The sequence below is a fragment of the Haliotis cracherodii genome, unplaced genomic scaffold, assembly GCF_022045235.1.
Source record: "Haliotis cracherodii isolate W230 unplaced genomic scaffold, xgHalCrac1.p SCAF_9, whole genome shotgun sequence".
NCBI classification, from domain to species: Eukaryota; Metazoa; Mollusca; class Gastropoda; order Lepetellida; family Haliotidae; genus Haliotis; species Haliotis cracherodii.
The window spans coordinates 32,866,992-32,893,370 of NW_027266343.1; the positions used below are offsets into that span (position 1 = coordinate 32,866,992).

A 26,379-nucleotide genomic window follows, 5' to 3' on the forward strand; every position below is an offset into this window, starting at 1 on the left:
CACGTCCCGTTTATTGTAGAATCATTTCAGAGGCTTGAACAATGGCATAAAATCTCCTTTCTGTAGTTGTCCTAGGTCAAACAAAACTCCACTATGATAAAGATGAGAAAATGTAGACCCCCTTCTAATTGAATATAAAGGATATAGGGAAAGAAAGAAAACATCGACAACGGTTGTTTATGAAGCCACATTGCTAAATGTCAAGGTATGTGGAATATTGACACAGACCTTAGGTTTTTTTGTGTTCAAAGCATTAATAGTAATTATTAGAATTATCTTTTTGGTGTCTGGCTAAAAACACCATTATTTATGTCTTGTTTGAGTCTTGTTCGAGTCTGGTTGTGTGATTTATCGGACATTGCTGACTAGCGGATGTATGTATATATCTATGAAACTAACAAATCTGTGACGTCGATTCCTGTTCTTGAATTGTGTTCATTATAAGACTGCTGAATTGTATTGGTGGCGTAACATTATAAAACTCTCACTATGCCATGAGGTACTGCTGTGCGGGGTCAGGCAACCAACACAATCGTTTACAAGCAAATTGTGTGCTTGGCGGGTGCTACCGGTAGAGTAGGCCATGTTTACACCCTTTTGGTGTTACGACTGATTTTGCAGTGATTCATTCATATAATTTTCACCGCTTTTTACGCCCAGTGGAATCTATCTCGTCGCAAATGGTTTATTCTCTGGCGTTGACGTGTTGTGTTAATATACCTATGTCTGTATTGTATGACAGCATAGAGGAGGGGAGGAGTTACAACCCCAGCTCAGCAATATCAGCCCGATATGTTTCTGTTTCTACTCCTCTGTCGGTCCTAAATTACCCAATAGGTCTGAACACCGATACGACAGCTGCTGTCATTGTATGTCGGGAATTACTGGGCGGCGTCAAGCAATAAATTCTTACATTTTATGCAAATTGTGTGCTACCAGTAGAACAGGACATTCTCACCCTTTTTAAGAACACTTGGTGTCATCACTCATTTTCAGAGGTCGATTCATACATTCTTACTGCTATTTTGCCCTTTACGCCAAATGGAATCTGTTTCGGTGGATAATCAAGACTGGTGATTCTCTTGCATTGACGTTTTACGTTTTCGAATATAGCCTGAATAATATCAAAAGGTGAAACCAATCTTGCACACATCTTAAATATCAGACGTCTGTTATCAATATTCCTTCAGTTTATCCGGATGCTCTAAATCAGAGCGTCGAGATGAGAAACATTCAAAGTATTGATGGACTGCTGGCGTGTTGCAAACCCAGATCAGACTGCAGGACAAATATGTGTCGCCTGGCGTGTGCATTGATTCCAACAGCCCGTCCCAGTAGTACAGTAGAGTACATCCTTTACTTCCCTGGTTTGCCTTGTGCGGTTCGTCTGTGACGGGTGCCCCCGGTGGGGCAGGATATGCGCACCTTTTCGCGAAAAACTGGTTCATGAACACAAGCTGATGATAGAATCAGAATCGTTCAATCGAATTTTTGGCAGAGATTTTTAACAAATATGGAAAGGGTTTGTCGCATCTATTTATGAAATTGCCGGTCTCTGTTTTAAGATATTTCTTAAGATAATCACAATTTTGTCGCTTTATTTAAAAAGAAACAAGGAACTGATGTATAAAGAAATGGGTGGACAAATCTTTTTCATGTATCGTCAGTATTAGTCTTATGTATCTCGTCCCTCCCCCTACCCACACGTCCACCAGCATGCGCTTACATCCGGATATTTACCCTTACACTATCTAACATTGATGGTTTTTGATGTTGTGTTTGTTTCATCATTGGAAATACCTGTTTACATGGATGTCACCCCGATGCAGTTATTATCCCTATCTTCTGGTATGTCCTATTTGCAAGAGGGACGGTCGGGCAGCCTAGTGGTTAAAGCCTTCGCTGGTCACGCCAAAGACCCGGGTTCGATTCTCGACATGGGTACAATGTGTGAAGCCCATACCTGGGGGTCTCCCGCCGTGATATTGCAGGAAAATTGCTAAAAGCGACGTAAAACCATACTCACTCACTCACTCACTATTTGCAAGAAAGATAAAGCAATTGTAGAACCTAGACCATCAAGTATAATATATATCTAGTCTATTCTGATGAATAATGAGTGAGTGAGTGAGTTGGGTTTAACGCCGCTTTTAACAGTATTCCAGTTATATCACGGCGTGTCAGCTTAATGTGGGAGGAAAGCCCGAAGTGATGCAGGTCTCAGACGTTTATCACTTCGTGAAACCCACGAGCACAGCTATGGTGCTGACAAACCTAGAAACATGGGCGAAATCGGGATTCGAACCCACAATCATAGGTTTCTGGCGTGTCTAAGGGACGCAACTCTGCACAGCGAATCGCGGCGCCTTAGTATTCTGATGAATACCCGGACCTTTTCGCTAACATAATTTAGCTTCTTCTATGAAGTCACGTCGCCATATCCATCCCGCTGATCACCAGCCTCGTAAAGGATGTCTCGCGCTCATGCCCATGGTTGTATTGGATGGTTCTTTGTAGCGTCGTGTCTGTCCATCTTCCCGAGGCAAGGGAGTTAACTGACTGTAAAAGTCCAGTTTCCACCCTTGCCGAACTAGGCTGGTATTATGGAGTTACATTTTGGCTGGACTAACGAGTCTATGCATAGTCCAATCAAAATCGCGCAACGAAATCGAAATCCGGTTCCTAAACTGTCGTGCAGATTTCTGTCGATTGCCGGATTTGCAAAGCATGTGCACCGCCAACTCGTTGTCAACAGATATTTTCCAAATGTTTTCATGTTTTTAATCAAGGTGCTCACGTGATTTGATGCATTTCGCGATGTAATACCTATTTTATCACAATATAGATCTTGATTACCGATCAGATAATCCTGTCTGGGCGCCGCCATTTTGTTTGAAGCAAATGCATGTGATACGAGAAGTGGAATCTGATTGGTCCATGGGAAAGACTTAGAAGGGACATAACTCGTAATAGCCACTGGTGGCTCTACGATCGAGTCAAGGAATTCCAGCCTAGTTCGGCAAGGTTTGAAACTGGGCTTTTAAAGTCAGTTAACTCTCTTGCCTCGGGAATATGTGTCTGTCTTATTGGACTCAAAATGAAGCTGTGATTGCGAATAAGTCCAGGACATTTACTGGAATAAAAAAGGGCTATGATACACCGACGTATCGAAGATATTACTTGAATTTTGACAGAGATAGAGGAGTACACTTGTATTATTAGCGAGGGAGGTTACTCTAAGGGATATTTCCTCACACTATAACTCGGAAGCAGTTTTTAAGAGGTAACAATGTTCGGTAGCTTGTTGCTAACATCGATGGATGTATGTTTGCACCACAACAACGCTCCTGCCAATCACTGAGCGGATAAACGGGGCCGCTTTCATTTCCAATGCCACGAACACTTTGACATTGCAATGCTTAAGTCATTAGAACTAACTGTACAGAAATAAATCACTGTCATATTACGGAATATTTTATTTATTTTGTATCACTTTTGAGATAACAAACAATCATATGGGAAACATCTCAATATATTTCACAAATACATGTACAAATATACACATTTAGATAGAAAATATGATTTTACTTCATAGCAATATACTTTATAACACGTATTTTGAATGTTTTCCGATCAATTTATTGTCCTGGATTGACAGGTCCAGTAACAGTTATAATCCTCTTGTCACGAGTTCGACTAAACAAATCTCCCAACATGATCCTTGGTTGGTCAGCACCATAATCGTACTCGCGGGTTTCACGAAACATCTACCCGTGAAGATCTGGGTTGGAATTGGTCTTCAGCAAGCCAAGAGGTGACTAACGCGATCGGGTGGTCAGACTCGCTGACTTGGTTGGTGCATGTCATCGTATGCATGTAGATTGATGCATTTGATGTCAGTCACTGGATTGTCTGGTCCAGACTCGATATATTTACAGACCACCGTCATAGAGCTGGAATATTGGTGAGTGTGGCGTTAGCAAAATACAAACATACAAACAAACACCAAACATCTCTTATTTGCGTCACGTTTCCCCCACGTGAAGCTAACATGCCGCAAAAAACCCAAATGCCTTTCAGCGCGGCTTTAAACCTTCACTCAGTCAGTGTGCGTGATGGCCCTGGTAGAATTATCATAAACTATATAGAACACAACTGTCACGTTGTTTGGTATACATGTGGAAAATAAATAAAAAGTGTAAACTGTTTTGGTATCATGGTGTTTGTCTCTGATACAACCATGTATGAATTTGCTTATTTAATCTTGATACCGCCCCCTGCTGTCATGATTATCACAGTAGGTCGATCAAGATTGTAACAAGCAGACCATTTCACAGGCCCTCGTCTCAGAATGTCTTTTATGTACAATGTCCAAAAGAGATAAAGTAAAAATTAAGATATCAAATATATTATATTGAATCACTAACAACAGCTTCAACGTATGACTTAAAACCATTAATCGATTGTCTGGAGCATTCATAATGCAAAACGGCTGTTATCTCCCCTTAAGGGTCATATTTCTCTATATACACAGGTGTATAAAATTGAGAATTGAGAAGAGTATTTGAAGAAATCTGCTGTCGGCGATTATAGATTTATACTCAATGTATGTAATGGATTGTATTAAATTGTAACCTTTACAGCTCCATAAAAAAACGAACATTACATTTATGGCAATCGTGTGCATTCTTTACCCAGGCTGAAAAGAAATACTTCACATGGACTTACGTAACATCCATTGTTCCTCTCTCAACACGGAACATGTACAGATTGACAACGTGTGGGCACGGTACAGTTGTTGCTGGCGGACAACCTAAAGGTTAAAAACGACGGTGCGTGCTGACAAACAATGATTAAATATAGGCTCTAATTTCACACACCTCCTTGTGTATCTCCGTCTGTATGCATTCAACCATAGATATGATGTCGACAGCTTAAGTACCCTCGTCAGTTAATGACATCTGAAACGACTCTTTACCCCCGCCTGTCTTCAGCAACACAGGATTTAACAGAAGGTAGCGGTTTACCTGTCCTTGCTCGAGTGATGCTATGGTCCAGCGGTTGATAGTCGATGGTGACATCTTGGTAATAAAATGATACGCTATTTTGTTAATAACAGAATATATAACTGACTGTTCACAGAAATGAATGTATTGAGCTATCGACTTGGCACCATTGTGATACATCTAATTGCGTCATTTCATCATCCTCTTTTGATCATCTATTACATTACCCTGTTTCATCCATATTTACAGAATTCCAAGTCAGACATGATTGTTCTCCAGTCTTTCATAGGCATTTAGAAGTTGAGGAAACACGAATAAATGATATATTTTTATGGATAGCAAGAAGAAGCTGAAATGTCGTACAAAGAAAAAACAATTTACTATGCACACAAAAGTGTCATGTATTCAGGTTCCTCCAGTTTATGACATCTCTCCATGCAAATTCAGGCACAGAGAAACAGTTTGATCTCACCAGTGATTGGTCATATCCTTACACAACAGTCCAAACGAAGGTGTATACCACTGTGACAGTGACACAATGTGTGGACGTTCCATATTCATTATGAAGAGTCTAGGATGGCACTAGTCGGACTGTACAATGGTGTCGGAACCGCTGCTGTCGCTGCTACACACATTGATTCCAGAGTGTCCCGTCTTGGTTATGGAGTCGAGGGGAAACACCTCGATTTCCGGAATGTTTGGCGCCGATTCAGTCCTGTTACAAAGGCAGTCTTGTAGCATTGAGGACTTCCTTCTATGTGTCCTCGACAGATGGAAACTGTCCTGTGACACAATGTCCTCCTCGAATGGAAATATCACATCATGGTCACAACCATGGCAGGAATGGTTAACACTGTGGGGGACGTCTGAGTGTAGTCTCTTACACTGATGCACAGCGGAACAGCTAGGTCTTTGAGTCCGCCGCCACGAATCTGAACCGTTGTTACAACTGTCGGGGTTGCAACGTCCGTAACCGTTCACGTGTACACCATTCTTACCCCTCCACTCCTCTTGGGTGTTTCCATTGCATGCAATATGCTCCAAAGAATCAAGCATTGTACTCCGAGTCGCCAGCAACTCCACCCTGGGCTGGTGTATGGCACAGCGCCGCGCTTCAGTCTGTTTGCGGGAAAAGAGTCTCCCAGCAGCCAGTCGGAAGGATGTACTGGTCACACAGTAGATGATGACGTTCCAGAAGCTGTTGCTTAGCGCTAACCATGTGACGGAGAAGTCCAGGAGAGGGTGGACCTTTACGTCTCCCAGCGCCATCAGTAACTGTGTCACAGTCCAGGGTGTAACAGCAACGAAGAACCCGATGGTGATGAGGCCAAGAGTCTTGGCTGCCTTCAGATTGAGAGACCGTCGGGAACCCTGAAGCAGAGAGAAATGTTAAACTCATGTCCATATATTTCGTATAACTCACAGTTCTGAGGGACATATTTAAACTTAGATATTTATATTATTTAACTTATATGGACTGCCTTGATTTATTGTATTGCTGTTGCTCATTGCTGTTCTATTGTAATACTTCTTGTGATTATTTTATTACTAAACCAGCGGGGATACAGGCCTGATACGTCATTGTGCTGACAAACCAATTACCACAATCAGACCGAATCAGGGATTGAACCTATACGTTCACCGGTTCCTGGCACGACTAGGGGATGCAACTCGAAGTGAATTGGTCATGTGTGTTCCCTGGACGAGAATTTAATTCTGATTATGTGAGACTGATTTCAGCCTTGTATCAGCCTTATTTGATTTATTGCATAGCACAACCCTTGATAAGGCGAATCCTTGAGAGGGAGAACTTAGAATTCAAAGCCAGAGAATAATGAGGCCAAAAGTATAATGACATTTTGTTGTAAAAAAATAATAAATAAAAGAATTAAAAAAATAGCCGTGCAAATGATATGAATTTATCACTGAAAAACTGATGGTGCATAAAGGGTAAGCATGTCCTGCTCTAACGGTGGCACCCACCAAGCACCCATTTTTCATTGAAAAGTGAAAAAAGTAAAAAGTAAGTACAGTATTAGTAAGATCAATTGAGGTTAACGGAGCTCACAGTCAACAAACCTTGTGAAATTATAGGTTCATTTACACAAACCGATTCAATTCCTTCCTGTCCAGAATGAGTCGCTCTGCCCCTCGGCCCTGATTACGAAGTTTGCAATCGGCCTATTTCTGTCAGCCAGTGTCAATATGAAGATGCTTCTCGATATTGACACGGTGAATCTGTCTGAAGCTTGTGACAAATACACTGGCCGTTTTCCTATGCATATTTATTTTTGTCAAGATAGATGATAAGCACAATATCTCACTTTTCAATACGTGATGTTAATTGCCTAAAGATCGGCATTACTTGACTTCTTGACAATGTTTGCAGACTGTAATACTCTAACACTTCAACTTAGATGAATTCTTCATCAATATCACCATTCTCATTTCGACTATATAACATCAGTCTGTTCTCTATGGAGGGCTGGGAAGTAAAATATCGATTTTTTCAGGCCAAACATTTGCTATTGGAGTATTCTTTTCAATAGATGAATGATGTCGATATGTGGAATGCATGGGCAACTCTCACAAAGAACTTCAAACTAAATAAACAAAGGATGCGAATTTAAAACTATAACTATCAAAGAATTTAATTATTCAATTACAATATTACAAATGAGGATTCAAAGAAAACCACTATCTGTTTGCACGACACGGAAATTGGTTTAAGGTGTATAAGCACATCGGTAAACTTGACAACGAACTCTATCATTAACATAACTGGACATAATGTCTGAAAGCAAGGACACTGGACGTCGTAATTAATTTATTAATAATTGAATCAGATTGTTTATGTGCTGCTTCCCTGTTCCATATCCCCACTACTACTGTACAATTAAGACAACTCATAGCACAGCTCGAGGCAAGGAAAGACCTTACTTATTTTGACATGCCTTTGGCTGTGAATCCAATTTGTAAGTTGTCCGTTGCAAAAGGTATGACCAAACATGTTTCCCAATTTGGAGGTGTTGACGTCCAAAGGTTCAAACTGATGATACCAAATTTCCAAAAAAAGTTCAAAAAGTACATGACCATGTGCTTATAAACTCATGGCATTGCTACATCGGTGTTGACAGCTTCAAAAATCGAAAAAGCGGAGACCTTTAAAGATGGACAGAGTATTTTGAATAAAACAGGAAATTGGTTACACAACTGTTTGACCTGGATGATGTATTTTCAAGTGGGCGAATGTATAAGATGACTTTATTTAAAACTAATTTAATTTAGGAATCGCGAAAGATGGGAAAACAAAATATATAAAATACAGAATCAGTAAAAATAGTCTGATTGTCTAACAGTGCACCCAGTACATGGCGTGTACAATTCAAGGTGAGATTCTGTGGATCAATTCTTGCTTGCTCTCTTCAGAAAAGAGAAAAAATCTAATTGTGCTCATGCTGATTGGTTGGTTGGTTTGTTAACGTCTCACTCAGCAATATTCCAGCTATATGACTATATATAGTCTGTAAATAATCGAGTCTGGACCACACAATCCAGTGATTGACAACATGAGCATCGATCCACGCAATTGGGGTCGATGACATGGATCAAACCAAGTCAGCGAGCCTGACCATCCGATCCCGTTAGCCGCCTCTTACGACAAGCATAGTCGCCTTTTACGACAAGCATGGGTTGCTGAAGACCTATTCTACCCTGGATCGTCACGGGTCTTGTGCTCATGCATCAACCTGAACTTGCTTTGATCATCCCACTGGTACATGTATATATATATCGTCTCCTACGGAAATGGGTTGAAGTACATCTAAAAAAGAATGCAATCTTACAATCTTACGTCACATGGGCAGTCTTATAATTTCAGAAAATGTTAATAATGAACAGAACTCAAGAACAAGAAACGACATAACCCTTTTTGTTAGTTTCATATACAATGCTCTGTGCAAGTTTACCATTCCATTAGGCTGTAACGTTCGGTAAATGATAAGACCAGACTTAAAGGATCATTTGCAATTATTTCATGAATTTGGAAAATACTCAATTTTGGTTGATCAATCAGAGGTTTCAAATCACAATAAACCCCCTCTAATTGAATAGTACTACTTTTACTGCCATTGTCTGTAGGCATATTCAAATAATTATAAGTACAATTATAGTGCTACACTATTCAAATGATGTATTTCAAGTTTTGATGGCGCTTTTCTATATACAAGTGTGACGTCATAACCTTGCGTCACAATGAACGATATGACGTCATAATAGTGATGCGCTGTGATGTTTGTTAATGAAACTGTTGTGCTACATGCACGTTATGGACTGCGCTTAATTTAACTTTTGAAACCTCACGCTGCGCTTTCGGTTCCAAATTCAATTTCGCGCCGATAAATCTACATGTAACCTAGTTCTGCAATGAAAACACAGTATGTTTAACTCCTATTTATACATATTCAGCTAGGACACACGGGGCAACAGATAACTAACCGGCCCACGTTGCTTTTCGATGTAGCCCATTAGTTTGTGTTTAAATTTCAGATTCACCTTTGTTTGGGTCAATGGTTTATCTGCATAACAACCGTATAAAACTACAATATAGGTCCTCCATCGCAAGGAATACGTAAAACCCGTATCACTGTCCACATCAACATAACCATCGTATTGGGGCTGAAATAGGCCTCAATGAGTGATTGAGTGAGTTTGATTTTACGCCGCTTTTAGCAATGTTCCGGCAATATCACGGCGGGGGACACCACAAATGGGCTTCACACATTGTACCCATGTCGGGAATCGAACCCGGGTCTTTGGCGTGACGAGCGAACGCTCTAACCAGTAGGCTACCCCACCGCCCTGGGCTAAATGACTAGAAAGGGTAAATCAGGATAGGTATCTCCTTCTAGTAATTCTGACTCTTACTCCAGATGTTATCCTCCACAAATAGTAATAAACTACAACAAAAAATTGACACGAACCTACCAGGATAGAAGTCGTTTCTCACTCAGAAGCTCCTCCGTAAACATGTTCTTTAACTGTCAGCATAATAACAACAAGCCGAATGTGCCCTGCACTGAAAATAACTGTCTGGACACAAATGTTGGGGATGTGTATTAACTCTTACAAAAATAATCATCTGTCTGGATCAAGTTCAAACTTGTTCAAAGTTTTAATTAGGGACTGGTAGATCTGTCTATATAGAATAATTATCAGGAAATTAGATTTCTATTTGCACTAGAAAATAATATTGGCTCAGCATAGAAACCAGCATCAGTCGTAAATACTTGTAAAACTAAGCCCAGCCATTGATACTTTTGAATTTAATGTTTGGTTCTGATGAAGTGATACCACAGTCGGCATCCGTCTTACCATTCCTCTATTATTCACTACCGCCTCCGTGGTCTAGTGGAGAGCGGAAGGTCCGGGGTTCGATCCCCGACCGCGTCATACCAAAAGACGTTAAAAGATGGTACTTGTTGTTACCCTGTCTGGCGCTCGGGATTAAGGGGCTAAAACAAGGACTGGTCGGCTCGGAGTCAGTATACTGTGTCTGAGTGGGGTATTGATGTTAAACTGCGGCATGGTATCTCAGTGAGCTAGCACTATAAATCGGCATCCGTCCGGACTAGTACAAGCAGCCACAAAAACACACACACACGTACATGCACGTCGCTATATAAGTGCAATAATCTTGGACGCGACGTTAAACCCCATTTCACCTCACCTCACCTCACCTATTATTCAGTCCGGTTCATCAATGCTCGTAAAGGAAGAGTTGGCATCATAAATGACCCTAGGTGACAGTGAGTTGAGGTCAGTATGTAGATGTTCTGAAGGCACCAGAGACTTGGACACTGCTGCTATTGATTGTAAGGCATTAACACATTAAGGAGGGGGCGTAAAGATGAACATAATCCTATCTCCTTGATGGCCGTCTGGTGCGGCTTTTACCAAACTTAGATAGTAATCGATCCATGATATTGAAGTTTCAAATTATCTCCTTTGTAGTCAGGTACAGACTAGTGAGTGTTACCATGTCACCTTGGAACAGAGAGGTACATTACCGTGTCAAACTTAGAATGTTGATCATTTTCTCGAACATGAGCTACCACTATCTGCGGTTCATTTCTGAAAGGGACGTTGGGGTAGTCAAGTGGTTTAAAGCGTTCGCTCGTCACGCCAAAAGGCACGGGTTCGTTCCCCCAAATGGGCACAATGTGTTGAGCCCATATTCCAGTAGACTGTTCTTATGGGAAGATTCAAGGCATTGTAGAAAGTTGAGGATTTCACATAAAATTTTGATAACAGCTTTGGAAATCTGGCTAAAACGTGTTATTACCATATAAGCCCTATGGTGATTCCAGTGAATAACAAGAGTCGGTTAACGCGGGCAAGGAGCTACAGTGGCCTGCCTGATTGCTGGGTCGTCGTAAACCGATGGCGTAAATCGTTGCTAGTGCTGATAACATCTGGTATGCAATGCTAACGCCGGACCATTCTCTTGTTCATAACATACTGCTTTCTAGTATCAGCCGTGGTGGGGAAAATATCTCACTAAACTGACAGCAGCAGACTACTTTCAGCTTTCATCGCAAGTCGTCCTCTGTATGCTTATCTCAGTGTTTAGGGTTGTTAATTCTATTCAGCCACAGCTAATGAAACATTTACAAAAATACAAAAAGTAAAAAACTAGACAAATCATTTTGCGTGTGTATAAAACTATACTACAATGGCACCACTGTTCAAACGAAACATATCGTTATACAAAGCAACCGTCGGGCCTACACGTTCTTCCTCAAAGATATCATTGTACTGGCTGACCCTTCAGAACAATACATTATAATTGTGCAGTCATCAGACTTTGCTTTGTATTGACCCAGCGCGCCTTGAATCACGAAGTTACAATAATGTCTACCACAACAGTTTGAATACATGTCTGTTGACCTTATCGGAAAACACTGGATTCCGAGACTGACCATCATTATGTTCCCGACACGGGATCTCTCCACTTCCTCTGCAGCAAGATCATGTCAGTAGGTACGTGGTCGTGGCATTTGCTGGAAGCACATCGTCTTGTGATGGTGTCTTCACTATGATGTGCTTTCACAATCGTATGTTATGGTGAGATAAAATATCTCCCCTTCAGCCAAAGAAGGTTGATCTATCTACTGACAGTGTATCAATAGCGTGATTATCAGTGCAATGAGTTCCAAAACACAGAGTATCGATACACCGCGTTTCAACACACAGAGTATCAATACACCGCGTTTCAAAACACAGAGTATCAATACACCGCGTTTCAACACACAGAGTATCCATACACCGCGTTTCCACACACAGAGTATCAATACACCGCGTTTCAACATACAGAGTATCCACACACGGCGTTTCAACACACAGAGTATCAATACACCGCGTTTCAACACACAGAGTATCAATACACCGCGTTTTAACATACAGAGTATCAGTACACCGCGTTTCAACATACAGAGTATCCATACACCGCGTTTCAACAGAGTATCCACACACCGCGTTTCAACACACATAATATCCATACACCGCGTTTCAACAGAGTATCAATACACAGTCTATCCTCACTCGGAGTATCAATACACTGTCTATCCCCACTCAGAGTATCAATACACAATATATCCCCACTCAGAGTATCAATGCACAGAGTATCCCCACACAGAGTATCAATACACCGCGTTTCAACACGCAGAGCATCAGTACAACGCGTTTCAACACACAGAGTATCAGTACACCGCGTTTCAACACACAGAGTATCAGTACACCGCGTTTCAACACACAGAGTATCCATACACGGCGATTCAACAGAGTATCAACACACAGTCTATCCCCACTCAGAGTATCAATACACAGTGTATCCCCACTCAGAGTATCAATACACCGCGTTTCAACACAAAGAGTATCAGTACACCGCGTTTCAACATACAGAGTATCCATACACCGCGTTTCAACAGAGTATCAGTACACCACGTTTCAACACACAGAGTATCAATACACCGCGTTTCAACAAAGTATCAATACACCGCGTTTCAACATACAGAGTATCCATACACCGCGTTTCAACATACAGAGTATCCATACACCGCGTTTCAACAGAGTATCAATACACCGCGTTTCAACACACAGAGTATCCATACACCGCGTTTCAACAGAGTATCAATACACAGTCTATCGTCACTCGGAGTATCAATACACAATATATCCCCACTCAGAGTATCAATGCACAGAGTATCCCCACTCAGAGTATCAATACACCGCGTTTCAACACGCAGAGTATCAGTACAACGCGTTTCAACACACAGAGTATCAGTACACCGCGTTTCAACACACAGAGTATCCATACACCGCGTTTCAACAGAGTATCAATACACAGTGTATCCCCACTCAGAGTATCAATACACAGTCTATCCCCACTAAGAGTATCAATGCACAGAGTATCCCCACTGAGAGTATCAATACACAGTGTGTCCCCACTCAGAGTATCAATACACAGTCTATCCTCACTCGGAGTATCAATACACTGTCTATCCCCACTCAGAGTATCAATGCACAGTCTATCCCCACTCAGAGTATCAATAAATAGTCTATCCCCACTCGGAAATACACAGTGTATCCCCACTCAGAGTATCAATACACAGTGTATCCCCACTCAGAGTATCAATACACAGTGTATCCCCACTCAGAGTATCAATACACAGTGTATCCCCACTCAGAGTATCAATACACATTGTATCCCCACTCAGAGTATCAATACACAGTGTGTCCCCACTCAGAGTACCAATACACAGTCTATCCTCACTCGGAGTATCAATACACTGTCTATCCCCACTCAGAGTATCAATACACACTATATCCCCACTCAGAGTATCAATGCACAGAGTATCCCCACTCAGAGTATCACTACACCGCGTTTCAACACGCAGAGTATCAGTACAACGCGTTTCAACACACAGAGTATCAGTACACTGCGTTTCAACACACAGAGTATCCATACACGGCGATTCAACAGAGTATCAATACACAGTGTATCCCCACTCAGAGTATCAATACACAATATATCCCCACTCAGAGTATCAACACACAGTCTATCCCAACTCAGAGTATCAATACACAGTGTATCCCCACTCAGAGTATCAATACACATTGTATCCCCACTCAGAGTATCAATACACAGTGTATCCCCACTCAGAGTATCAATACACATTGTATCCCCACTCAGAGTATCAATACACAGTGTATCCCCACTCAGAGTATCAATACACAGTGTATCCCCACTCAGAGTATCAATACACAATATATCCCCACTCAGAGTATCAACACACAGTCTATCCCAACTCAGAGTATCAATACACAGTGTATCCCCACTCAGAGTATCAATACACATTGTATCCCCACTCAGAGTATCAATACACACTATATCCCCACTCAGAGTATCAATGCACAGAGTATCCCCACTCAGAGTATCACTACACCGCGTTTCAACACGCAGAGTATCAGTACAACGCGTTTCAACACACAGAGTATCAGTACACCGCGTTTCAACACACAGAGTATCCATACACCGCGTTTCAACAGAGTATCAATACACAGTGTATCCCCACTCAGAGTATCAATACACAATATATCCCCACTCAGAGTATCAACACACAGTCTATCCCAACTCAGAGTATCAATACACAGTGTATCCCCACTCAGAGTATCAATACACATTGTATCCCCACTCAGAGTATCAATACACAGTGTATCCCCACTCAGAGTATCAATACACATTGTATCCCCACTCAGAGTATCAATACACAGTGTATCCCCACTCAGAGTATCAATACACAGTGTGTCCCCACTCAGAGTACCAATACACAGTGTATCCCCACTGAGAGTATGAATACACAGTGTATCCCCACTAGGAGTATCAATACACAGTCTATCCCCACTCAGAGTATCAATGCACAGTCTATCCCCACTCAGAGTATCAATACACAGTGTATCCCCACTCAGAGTATCAATACACAGTGTATCCCAACTCAGAGTATCAATGCACAGTCTATCCCCACTCAGAGTATCAATACACAGTGTCTCCCCACTCAGAGTATCAATACACAGTCTATCCCCACTAAGAGTATCAATGCACAGTCTATCCCCACTCAGAGTATCAATACACAGTGTCTCCCCACTCAGAGTATCAATACACAGTCTATCCCCACTCAGAGTATCAATGCACAGTCTATCCCCACTCAGAGTATCAATACACAGTGTATCCCCACTCAGAGTATCAATACACAGTGTATCCCCACTCAGAGTATCAATACACAGTGTATCCCCACTCAGAGTACCAATACACAGTGTATCCCCACTCAGAGTATCAATACACAGTGTATCCCCACTCAGAGTATCAATACACAGTGTATCCCCACTCAGAGTACCAATACACAGTGTATCCCCACTCAGAGTATCAATACACATTGTATCCCCACTCAGAGTATCAATACACAGTGTATCCCCACTCAGAGTATCAATACACAGTGTGTCCTCACTCAGAGTATCAATACACAGTCTATCCCCACTCAGAGTATCAATACACAGTGAATCCCCACTCAGAGTATCAATACACAGTCTATCCCCACTCAGAGTATCAATACACAGTGTCTCCCCACTCAGAGTATCAATACACAGTGTATCCCCACTCAGAGTATCAATACACAGTGTCTCCCCACTCAGAGTATCAATACACAGTCTATCCCCACTCAGAGTATCAATACACAGTGTGTCCTCACTCAGAGTATCAATACACAGTCTATCCCCACTCAGAGTATCAATACACAGTGTCTCCCCACTCAGAGTATCAATACACAGTCTATCCCCACTCAGAGTATCAATACACAGTGTGTCCTCACTCAGAGTATCAATACACAGTCTATCCCCACTCAGAGTATCAATACACAGTGAATCCCCACTCAGAGTATCAATACACAGTCTATCCCCACTCAGAGTATCAATACACAGTGTCTCCCCACTCAGAGTATCAATACACAGTCTATCCCCACTCAGAGTATCAATACACAGTGAATCCCCACTCAGAGTATCAATACACAGTGTCTCCCCACTCAGAGTATCAATACACAGTGTATCCCCTCTCAGATGCCTCGGAGTATAGGTTAACAAACAAGAACACAGTTCGTTATTTATATGTAATTAGAAAATTAATAATAGGGAGCCTGTTTATGTTGCAAGAAATAAATGGAGCTCCCGAAAGTTAACAGAAAATACTGATCTGAAACCAAAATACTGCAACTCGTCTCGTAAACTGAGTACGACACACACGCATGTGGCGCTATTTTAAGTACATTTCTGCCCAGCCGTTAATATAAGTTATTCTAACATTATCCGAACCCCGATCAACATATGTTTGAGCCTTACAGTGAAAGGCAGCAACACCCTTCTCCAGAAGGAGACCCATGAAGAAAAACACATCTTCCCAACACATCTGTCAGTTTGTAACAGATAGGTGTCAATTGGCTCTACTTTAATATTCGATTATTATTTCTGGCAGCTGTAAGCTCCGATATCATAGCTGTACAAGAGCTTTATCTTGCATATCACAGCCAAACATCACGTTTTGCACAAGACACACGTGCACCACACAGTCCAGTACTGTTAATGTCTGCAGTGCGTTTATCACACACGTGATACACACGTGTTGGACATGATCAAAGACGATATCCCAGCCTTTAGATAAGCTTGAAATGGATCTGTAGATCTGAGTTTCATCTTTCGGATACAGTCCTGGCGCAAAGGGATTTGTAGCAAATGTATGATTACATGTGAGGATCGTGTGTGTTTCCCCTTAGACGCATCCGCAACGTTTAAAGAGAGAATAAACATTCTCATCGAATCTCTCTTCGCTTCCTTTGGAGAAATAGCTATAGTCTGAGAAACCAAACCTAAATGAGGGACCACATTAAGATCTGCAAGCACACCTAGTTTACGCACAGAACACTGAGATAAAGGGCAGAGATGAAAGTCGTGACAGATGCTCACATCTCAAAGGATGAGTGAGTGAGATGGGTTCATGCCATTATTTCAGTTATATCACGGGTGGGTTTCAGCTCGATGTGAGTGAGTTAGTTCTACGCCGCTTTTAGCAATATTCCAGCAATATAACGGCGAGGGACACCAGAAATGGGCTTCACACATTGTACCCACGTCGGGAATCGAACCCGGGTCTTCCTCGTGACGAGCGAACGCTTTAACCACTAGGCTACCCGACCACCCCTCATCTCGATGTGAGTGAGTCGGGTTTGACGTCGCTTTGAACAGTATTCCAGTTATACCACGGCGTGTCAGCTTAATGTGGGAAGAAAGCTCGAAGTGATGCGGGTCTGGCACATTACCACTTTGGTGAACCAAACGAGTACAGGTATGGTGCTGGCAAACCCGAGAACATACTTGGATCGAACCGGAATTCGAACCCATGAATATAGGTTTCTGGCATGCCCAACGGACGCGACTTTGCACGAAACGAACATGAACACAACCTGGGTCATGATCAGGGCAACTAATGATTCAAATCCAACTCTGTGAAACAACTGGCGACCACTTCCAGACCGCCTGACCAACCGTGAGCTATTTGGAGGTCCTATAATGTGACTCAGTTTCACACAGGGCGCTGCTTAACTGTTCTCTTAGCGCTTTGACTGTCATAAATGTAAACCATCAAGGCCAGAGAATAACCAGTCTCAATTATCTGCCGGCATGGATTCCTTTGGCCGTAAAAGGTAGTGTTGAAAAATTATGAATGTATGACAGTGATGACACCAGGTGTTCGCGAAATTGGTAAGAATGTCTTGCTCTTCCGGCTCACCCACCATAATGAGAATAAAAAAGAAAGAGTGTTTGTTGCCTAACACCGTACAGCGGTACTCCATTCGTCACCACTCGCCCCTTTCCGTAACCTGCAGCTTGTCCCGGAGTAACATGAGTTGGTCACGAATGAGCAGTACTCCTGCCATATATATGATGGCGGCCTGTAAACAATCAAGTCTTGATCAGACAGTCAAGTAATGGACCAAACAATCCAGTGACGCGATATTGTGTTTGCAGTTTTTGTAAATCAGTGTAAAAGAACGGGAATTACGATCGACTTAGTGCTGAACCGGGACTGCAAATATGGCCATCGAGTATAGTTCTGTATATTTGGCCAAAACCGGGCAGGTAATAAATGGCTATACAGTATTGAACATTGTTGTGCCGAGTTGACAGACAAATCCTCTTTGACTACAATCATTATTTAATTTCAGATGTATAGTCCCTTGGAGTCACTAGATACATTCCAAATACTCTGAAAATATAATTTAGATGCGTGCAAAATCGAACGCACACGAGTGCTCGGGTCAATCGAACGCTCTATTTGAGCCAATCATAAAGCCGTTTTTCTTGTGTGACCTTGACCAACGGGAAATAAGTTACTTCCTTATTGGACATTTGGTGAAACACATGGTGGAAGAGCGATAATAGGAAAAGCTACGCCTCTGAGGATTTCAGAGACGCAGGCTGTTAAGTGTTTATTCTAATAATGCAAGCTAGACGCGTGCTGTATCGCGAACGTCTCTGTTAAATTATTACTGGATCCATGACGTCCGCCTACATTAGGTGTGTTGGATGCTCCTGTGTAAACACACGGGAAGAGATCGAGTAGTACAGCGTTTATTTCCAGGATGTTTACCGCTGCTTACTGACACTGAGTAGAAGAAATGAAAGAATTTCTCGTGATGCCCACGTGTTTAATGTCATACTATATTAAGACTGCATTATTCTTCAGTCTGTTTCCCGAGAAGCTTCATTTGAATTTTAGTACAGTAATAATATGTGCATGTTAATAATGCATCAAATATTCACCCGAAATCGTGCTCCAAGCGCTTAGCGATAGATTATTTACCCCACTCAATGCATCAGTGTGCACTCAGCTCATTCTCCGCTCCCTGGGGAGTATACTAACCCAGTTGCCTGTAAAAGGTAAACACTCACATAACCACCTCCTCCTACCGGGTACCCATTCACAGCACGGTGGACAGAGGCACACTTCGAACAATTGAATTGCCTAAGGAGTCATGTGCTTCCGTATTGGGCAGAAAACTAGAACTCTCAGTCAAGCTGTCGAGTGAGTGAGTATGGTTTTACGCCGCTTTTAGCAATTTTCAAGCAATATCACGGCGGGGGACACAAGAAATGGGCTTCACACATTGTACCCATGTCGGGAATCGAACCCGGGTCTTCGGCGTGACGAGCGAACGCTTTAACCACTAGGCTACCCGACCGCCCCAGTCAAGCTGTCGAACGCCGTCACCTAGGTCAAACCGGGCCAGGTCAGTACCCCGTCAACCAATGGTTTGTCTGGTCCAGACTCCATTATTTACAGGGGCGGTCGGGTAGCCTAGTGGTTAAAGCTTTCGCTCGTCACGAAGACCCGGGTTCGATTCCCGACATGGGTACAATGTGTGAAGCCCATTTCTGGTGTCCCCCGCCGTTATATTGCTGGAATATTGCTAAAAGCGGCGTAAAACCATACTCAGTCAGTCAGTTATTTACAGGCCGTAGTGAAGAACTATGATCTTTCCTACTAAAATAGATTTAATCAATCATTTGCGTAATGCTTTACGACATTTTAAGTGCGCTGGTATCTGTCTTCATTCTGGCAAACTCAGTATTGGCGGGTATTAGATGCTCTGAATGAGATCATACACGTTGTAGGAAATACCAAGTGAGGAAGCCTTGGGCCCATATCTCTCAACGCCAGCCGACAGGCGAGACAGCCTGGTAGGCATGTACATTGTATTTAACACTTGAAAGAGGAAGACGACCTTTGTGGAAGGATCGCTAACCATTGAGAGGTCGGCATGTTGCAAGAAGCACGCGTCTAAGCAGATCCAACCAGGTGGTTTCAGGGGTATTTCGAATGTGAACCTCAAGAAATGTCTGACTTTCGACTAAACACCGTATAGACCTTTACAACCTGTAGCCCTGGTCCCGCTTGCACAAAGCGATCTTAGCGCTAAGATGATCGTAACTACCATAGTTTAACAAGGGTAAGATAATATAAACGCTAAGATGGCTTTGTACAAGTGGGCCCTGTACTGGAAAGGAATGAGTGAGTGAATGTGGTTTTACGTCGCTTTTAGCAATAAGCCAGCATTATCACGGCGGGGACACCAGAAATGGGCTTCACACAATATAAAGAAACTGGAATTGAGTTATGATCTATGCTGAAATGAATGAGTATAGTTTTAAGCAGCTTTCAGCAATATTCCAGAAATTTCACGGGCTAAGGGGGGACACCAGAAATGGGCTTCACGCATGGTACCCATGTCGGGAATCGAACCTGTGTCTTCAGCTTGACGAGCGAACCACTAGGCTACCCGACGGCCCCGGACTGGAAGGGATCACCAGGACCATGAGGCTATTGTCCCTTGACAATAATGTCACAGACACACACGTTTCTGACAATCGTCAAACTCTCCTTGCATTTCATGCAATGAAAATGATTTGATGCAAATAGATTTGAAATATAATATAACCATTTCTTTCATGGCGGTCAAGTAGTGACCTTGACCTTCACACACGATGGCGGGTACGTTTTCAACAAATGCTTTCATGTTTCAACATTAGGCAAATATATCGATGCGACAAAATAAGGTTACATATAGGAATCTTACAAACGAATCCTTATTGATGCTTTTAGAATAGGTTCGTGACTGATGTGAATGTTGTTTAACGCCATGGCATAAAATCATCTAGCTATAACTTGGGTAAACTTTTGAGAAATTAGTACATTTTTGTACTTTGTGTGATATGTCATCGCTGCGATTCAAAGAATACACCGTTTTACTTTGGTGTATAAGATTTTCGAAACTGATTCATCATTTTATCTTCAGTTGCTTTCATCGTATTTCGATTATGTAGTGGTAAGGTTTTTTATCTCGTTTCTTTTGATGACAATTCCTTCTTGTTTGCTTGATATTAAGGTCGCCATGGCACTCTTCACCAACTTAACGTCTTATTGTCTTGTGATCTACCAACCATTTTGCCAGCAACCGCTGCCCTTCTGTGATGCTTTGTCCTTCATACAAATTGAACATCTGGTGTAGAGACGTTATAAAGAGAAGGCCGATCAAAGGGGACTTCAGAGGCGAAGGTAATACATTGCCTGAGTCTACAATAACTACATTAAATAGTCTATTACGCTGCCTGAATGTTTAATACAGGTCTCCTTTCACAGTCGTAAATGTTCTAAGCAACTACCGTAAAGGCTATAAACAACTGCCCTAAATGTTCCAAGCAAATGCCGTAAATTTTCTAAGCACCTGCCGTACATGTTCTACCGTTTCAGAATATTGTTTGGTATATGACGCCACAAGTCATGGGGGTGCTTACCTGTACACGAGGATGTGGGGCAGAATGTGGCTAAACAGGACAACATATATAGGCTATGTGAGTGAATGTGCCATTTGGCATATGGGTGAATACGGCTTAACTGGTGCCTACATAGGTCTTGTAGGTAAATATGACTTAATGGGGTGCCTACATTTGGCATATTGGTGAATACAGCTTAACTGGTGCATTCATTTGCCCTGTAGGTAAATACGGCTTAAAAGGTCCCTATGTTGGCCCCTGAAGGTAAATATGGCTTAACGGGTGCCTATATTGGTCTTGTAGGTAAATACGGCTTAAGGGGTGCCTATATAGGTCTTGTAGGTAAATACGGCTTAAGGGGTGCCTATATTGGTCTTGTAGGTAAATACGGCTTAAGGGGTGCCTATATTGGTCTTGTAGGTAAATACGGCTTATGAGGTCCCTATGTTGGCCCTGTAGGTAAATACGGCTTAACGGGTGCCTATATTGGTCTTGTAGGTAAATACGGCTTAACGAGTGCCTAGATTGGTCTTGTAGGTAAATACGGCTTAACGGGTGCCTATATTGGTCTTGTAGGTAAATACGGCTTAACGAGTGTCTAGATTGGTATTGTAGGTAAATACGGCTTAACGAGTGCCTAGATTGGTCTTGTAGGTAAATATGCCTTAATGGAGTGCTTATTATTGGCATGTGAGTGCTTAGACCTTAACGGTACCTATTCCCATCATGCCTGTGAATCAATGTGGTGCCAGGCAGAGGTACAATACTTTCAAACGTCATTGACGTCATGAAGTGTTTATCACTGTCGATACATAGTTTCCAATAAATATATGTGGTAATAGATTGTGACAAGGAAACATATTTGGTTTGCAAAGTGTTGATATACGATTGATACAAACCACTTTACTTCAGATTAGACCAGAACCCATTAGGAGAGATAGGAAGATTGAATGGGGTCTTTCACACATGACCTTACTTGTCTGCTAAATCACATTACTGTTAATGATCGGAGCCATCATGGCAGGGCAAGATTACCCTAATTACATTGAGTCAATGTCTCAGTTTCACACAAGGCACACATTATAGTGTCTGGCTCTGAAGATGAACAGCAGGACAGAAAAGGCTTTCCCCCTTGGCATTACTGTCTGTGACACCCCATAGTCTGACAATTGCCAAGAATTGAAAATGCCGTGGTATGCTATGTATTTGAAATATGATATAAGCATTGAACGAAATGTCTTGGTCAGTTTGGGGCGGTCGGGTAGCCTACTGGTTAAAGCGTTCGCTCGTCACGCCGAAGACCCGGGTTCGATTCCCGACATGGGTACAATGTGTGAAGCCCATTTCTGGTGTCCCCCGCCGTGATATTGCTGGAATATTGCTAAAAGCGGCGTTAAACCAAACTCACTCACTCACTCACTCTTGGTCAGTTTAATAGTGACCTTGACCTTCACACAGGACGGGTTGAATAGTGACCTTAACCTTCACACATGATGGGTTGAATTGTGACCTTAACCTTCACACATGATGGGTTGAATTGTGACCTTATCCTTCCCACATGATTGGTTGAATAGTGGCGTTAACCTTCACATATGATTGGTTGAATAATGACCTTAACCTTCACACACGATGGTTTAAATAGTGACCTTAACCTTCATAGGTTAAACCTTGACAACAAACAAATTAATGCTTTCATTTTGCCATCTTAGGCAACCATTTTGATGAGGAAAACTAAAGAAACATGTTGGGTTATTACCGACGAACGTGTATCGCCGGTTCAAGAATAAATATGTAAGTGGAGTGATTGTTGTTTAACACCGTAGCTCGAACTCTCCCAGCTGTAACTTTAGTTGACTCAATCAAAGGCTACTGGTAACATATTCTACACCCCACCCGCTTCAGAATCCGATCGATGTCAGCGCCTGTCGCGTCACCGATGTGGTAAACAATCTCATGTGATCTTCAGGATCTATGTTCGATGTGATTTCACACAAATGCTTCCCATTGTATTCCGTTCCCTAATACATTTCCATCGGTATATTTACGAATCGCGTATCCAACCTTACCATTGAAGCAGCATGGATGCTTGTCTTCAACGATTCCTGGGAACAGCGGCCATAATGTTTCCTCATCTCAAGAGCAGGACGAGACTGAAACAAAACAAACAGCAATATTAACTCAATGATGAAAATAGAGCGGTGGGATAGCCTAGTGGTTAAAGCGTTCGCTCGTCACGCTAAAGGCCCGGGTTCGATTCCCGACATGGGCACAATGTGTGACGCCAATTTCTGGTGTCCCCCGCCGTGGTATTGCTGGAATATTGCTAAAAGTTCAATGATGAACTTCACTTATGTTTAAACGTCGTCTGAAATTTACTCAGTAAACAATATGTGAAAGTGTAATGCTGGAAAGTTTAATGCTCAGATAAGTCTACATGTAAGTGCTAAAAGAATTGATGTTCAGATAAGTCTGAAGTGCTTAAGAAAATCATGCTTAGATAAGTCTAAGTGAGCCTTGAAGATAGGACATATGTGAAGGAGGCATCCCCTTGGGCACCAAGTGTGCTCCTCTCCTTTCTGATTTGTTTCCTATACAGGAATTTCTACTAAGAATGGCCCCACCAGGACGGGAATTTGGCCAAGAAGTTTAATTTAAGCATCGGGTACATCGATAATCTGATATCTGATATAGAAAATAAATGAGACCAGTCAACCGTCTCATCTTTTTCATGCTCAGACGGACAAAAACCATCCACAAATCTGTATGGCAAGAGTTATGACTTCGACTTTCAAATAGTCCTTTCTTCCTCTATGTCGAACAGTTTCAAGCTGCTGAGGTCCTTGGTGAGTACATTTCACAACTTTTGAGGTACAATCGAGCAAAGATTTCAAAGGAATCATACGACTATTAATGCAAATGGGTCTTTTATCAGCGTTACAACTTTGAAGGCCTCACCAAAGCTTTCAAACAGATTCATGGTAGACATGTTGGACGCGAAGTTAAACCCCATTTCACTTCACCTCATAAACACTATTGATATAGTCTGAATCGAACAACGGATTCTTCTTTAACCTGAGATGTTTTATGATTATTGAGAGGGTCATCGTAGCTTACTTTGATGCCTGTTTTCAATCACAACCGTTGACCTGGTGATGGATCACTTCATTCTGAACGCTCTGACAAAGCTGACAATGAGGTAGTGAATATGATTCAACGTCAAGCTCAGCAGTGTTCCAGCTTGTGATTGCTGACCTCACCAGTGTCTATGTGTATTTGACCCTTGATCATATATGTGCAGCTTTAACGCCGTACAAATGTAAAAGAGAAATTTCCCTGCATCTGGTTACATTTTTTCAAACGTCATAAGCACTTCCGTTTTAATTACATCATTTCCGGTTTGGGAAAAGACGTGTCAGCAAGGCTTTCAATGTATGAAAGTCCTTACTGTTTAACATGGCCTTTATACACATCATGTATAAAAGGCATTTCTGAAGCATCAGTTATCATCGAAAAGGTTTTGTATGATGAGGAATTATAATCCATATTTTGACAATCTTCTGCATCATCATCAATTATGATTCATGTTTTGACAACGTGGTTTCTTGTCCAATTTCATGTTTCCAATTCCAATCATAAATACTACATTATAGAGTACACGCGCATTTTAAAACGTCTACTTTACGAGCACATTCAAAATGTCACTTCTGTTTGAAGTGGTATGTGGTGTTACAAGTATGAAGCTTCCACTTAGACATTAATTTCTGAATAAACTATTTAGATGTCATATCATCAGAGAGTGACCTTCAAAAAGACCTTGACATATGACAAAACTACACATATTGCATATGATAGATGTTGAATGAACTATTTTAACTGATGGCAGAATGCTTTGACTTTTCATGTATTTCGCCAAATTTCCTGATGTTTGAACCATATTTCATAGTGTGACCTTGAGTGACCATGACCTCATACATGATGCGATCGTCTCCCCAATCATAAATGGTTACGTTATCGTGTACATAGGCTTTGTTGAAGCATTGTCTCTACTTCAAGATCCTCTAGTCGTGAAAGACTCCAAACAACAACAGGTGTAAAATGACGGAAATTTTCACTTAAGCAATTTACAAAATATTTTGGTAATATTTCAATTATTCCAAACATGTTTACATTCCATTTCATCACTAAGTGATTGAGAAAGATGGATTAAAAGAATTCGAAAGTCTAAAAATGATTTAGCTTCTAATCCATGCATAATTAAACGACTGAAATATTTTGGTGTTTTGTATATTGCCTAAGTGAAAATTTCAGTCATTTTACAAGTTGATTGTAACATATACAAACATGAGGTTTGGAGTCTGGTTCAAATCCGTTAAACAACAAACAAACATTGTATCGTTGATGAGATCAACTGGGGCTGCTAAATGACTGTAAGAAATTCAGGCAGGCTGAAAGAAAGGGAATTACATTTTGCCTTTGATTCTATTTAGACTATTTAGCGAACTTTTAAACGATGAAACCGTGTAAAACAATTATTACAAATAACCAGACAAACTTAACGCTATTATTAGAACAAAGAAATAATTTATATTGCAAGGAAGTTGTACAGTGTCACGTTACACAGCCCGTCTTGAGCGAATATCCGGATTGAAGCATTGAAGTGAGTATTTATATAAACAGTCTGGCACAATGACTCAAACACATTCCTGTTCGTCTGTTTATACTGTATGTCAAGCATGCTTACATTAATTTCTTTTTATAGACATCTTCTGAGCAGAGACAATATGGTGTTGGTGCCAGATACTAAGCAACAACGCTGTACAAGGATCGATGAAGAATGGCTGAAGATTATGTGATTGTTAAGTTCCTTTATTTCTCCTAAGAGACGCCGATGTATTATTGCCTATAAGCCTCTGTAAGGTGACTGTTATTATCACAC

The 26,379-nt window shown here is 41.6% G+C and overlaps 1 protein-coding gene across 1 annotated transcript in view; it reads right to left on the bottom strand.

Annotated features, from left to right (window-relative positions):
- Positions 1-5,588: 5,588 nt before the first annotated feature.
- Positions 5,589-26,379, bottom strand: part of LOC139452131 (beta-3 adrenergic receptor-like) — a 35,516-nt gene continuing 14,725 nt past the window's right edge. Inside the window, exons 2-3 of the mRNA XM_071233466.1 lie at positions 23,510-23,593; positions 5,589-6,377 (exon numbers count right to left, since the gene is read on the bottom strand). Of these exons, the coding sequence (XP_071089567.1) occupies positions 5,589-6,377; positions 23,510-23,593 (873 nt within the window). The remainder of the gene's footprint in view (positions 6,378-23,509; positions 23,594-26,379) is intronic.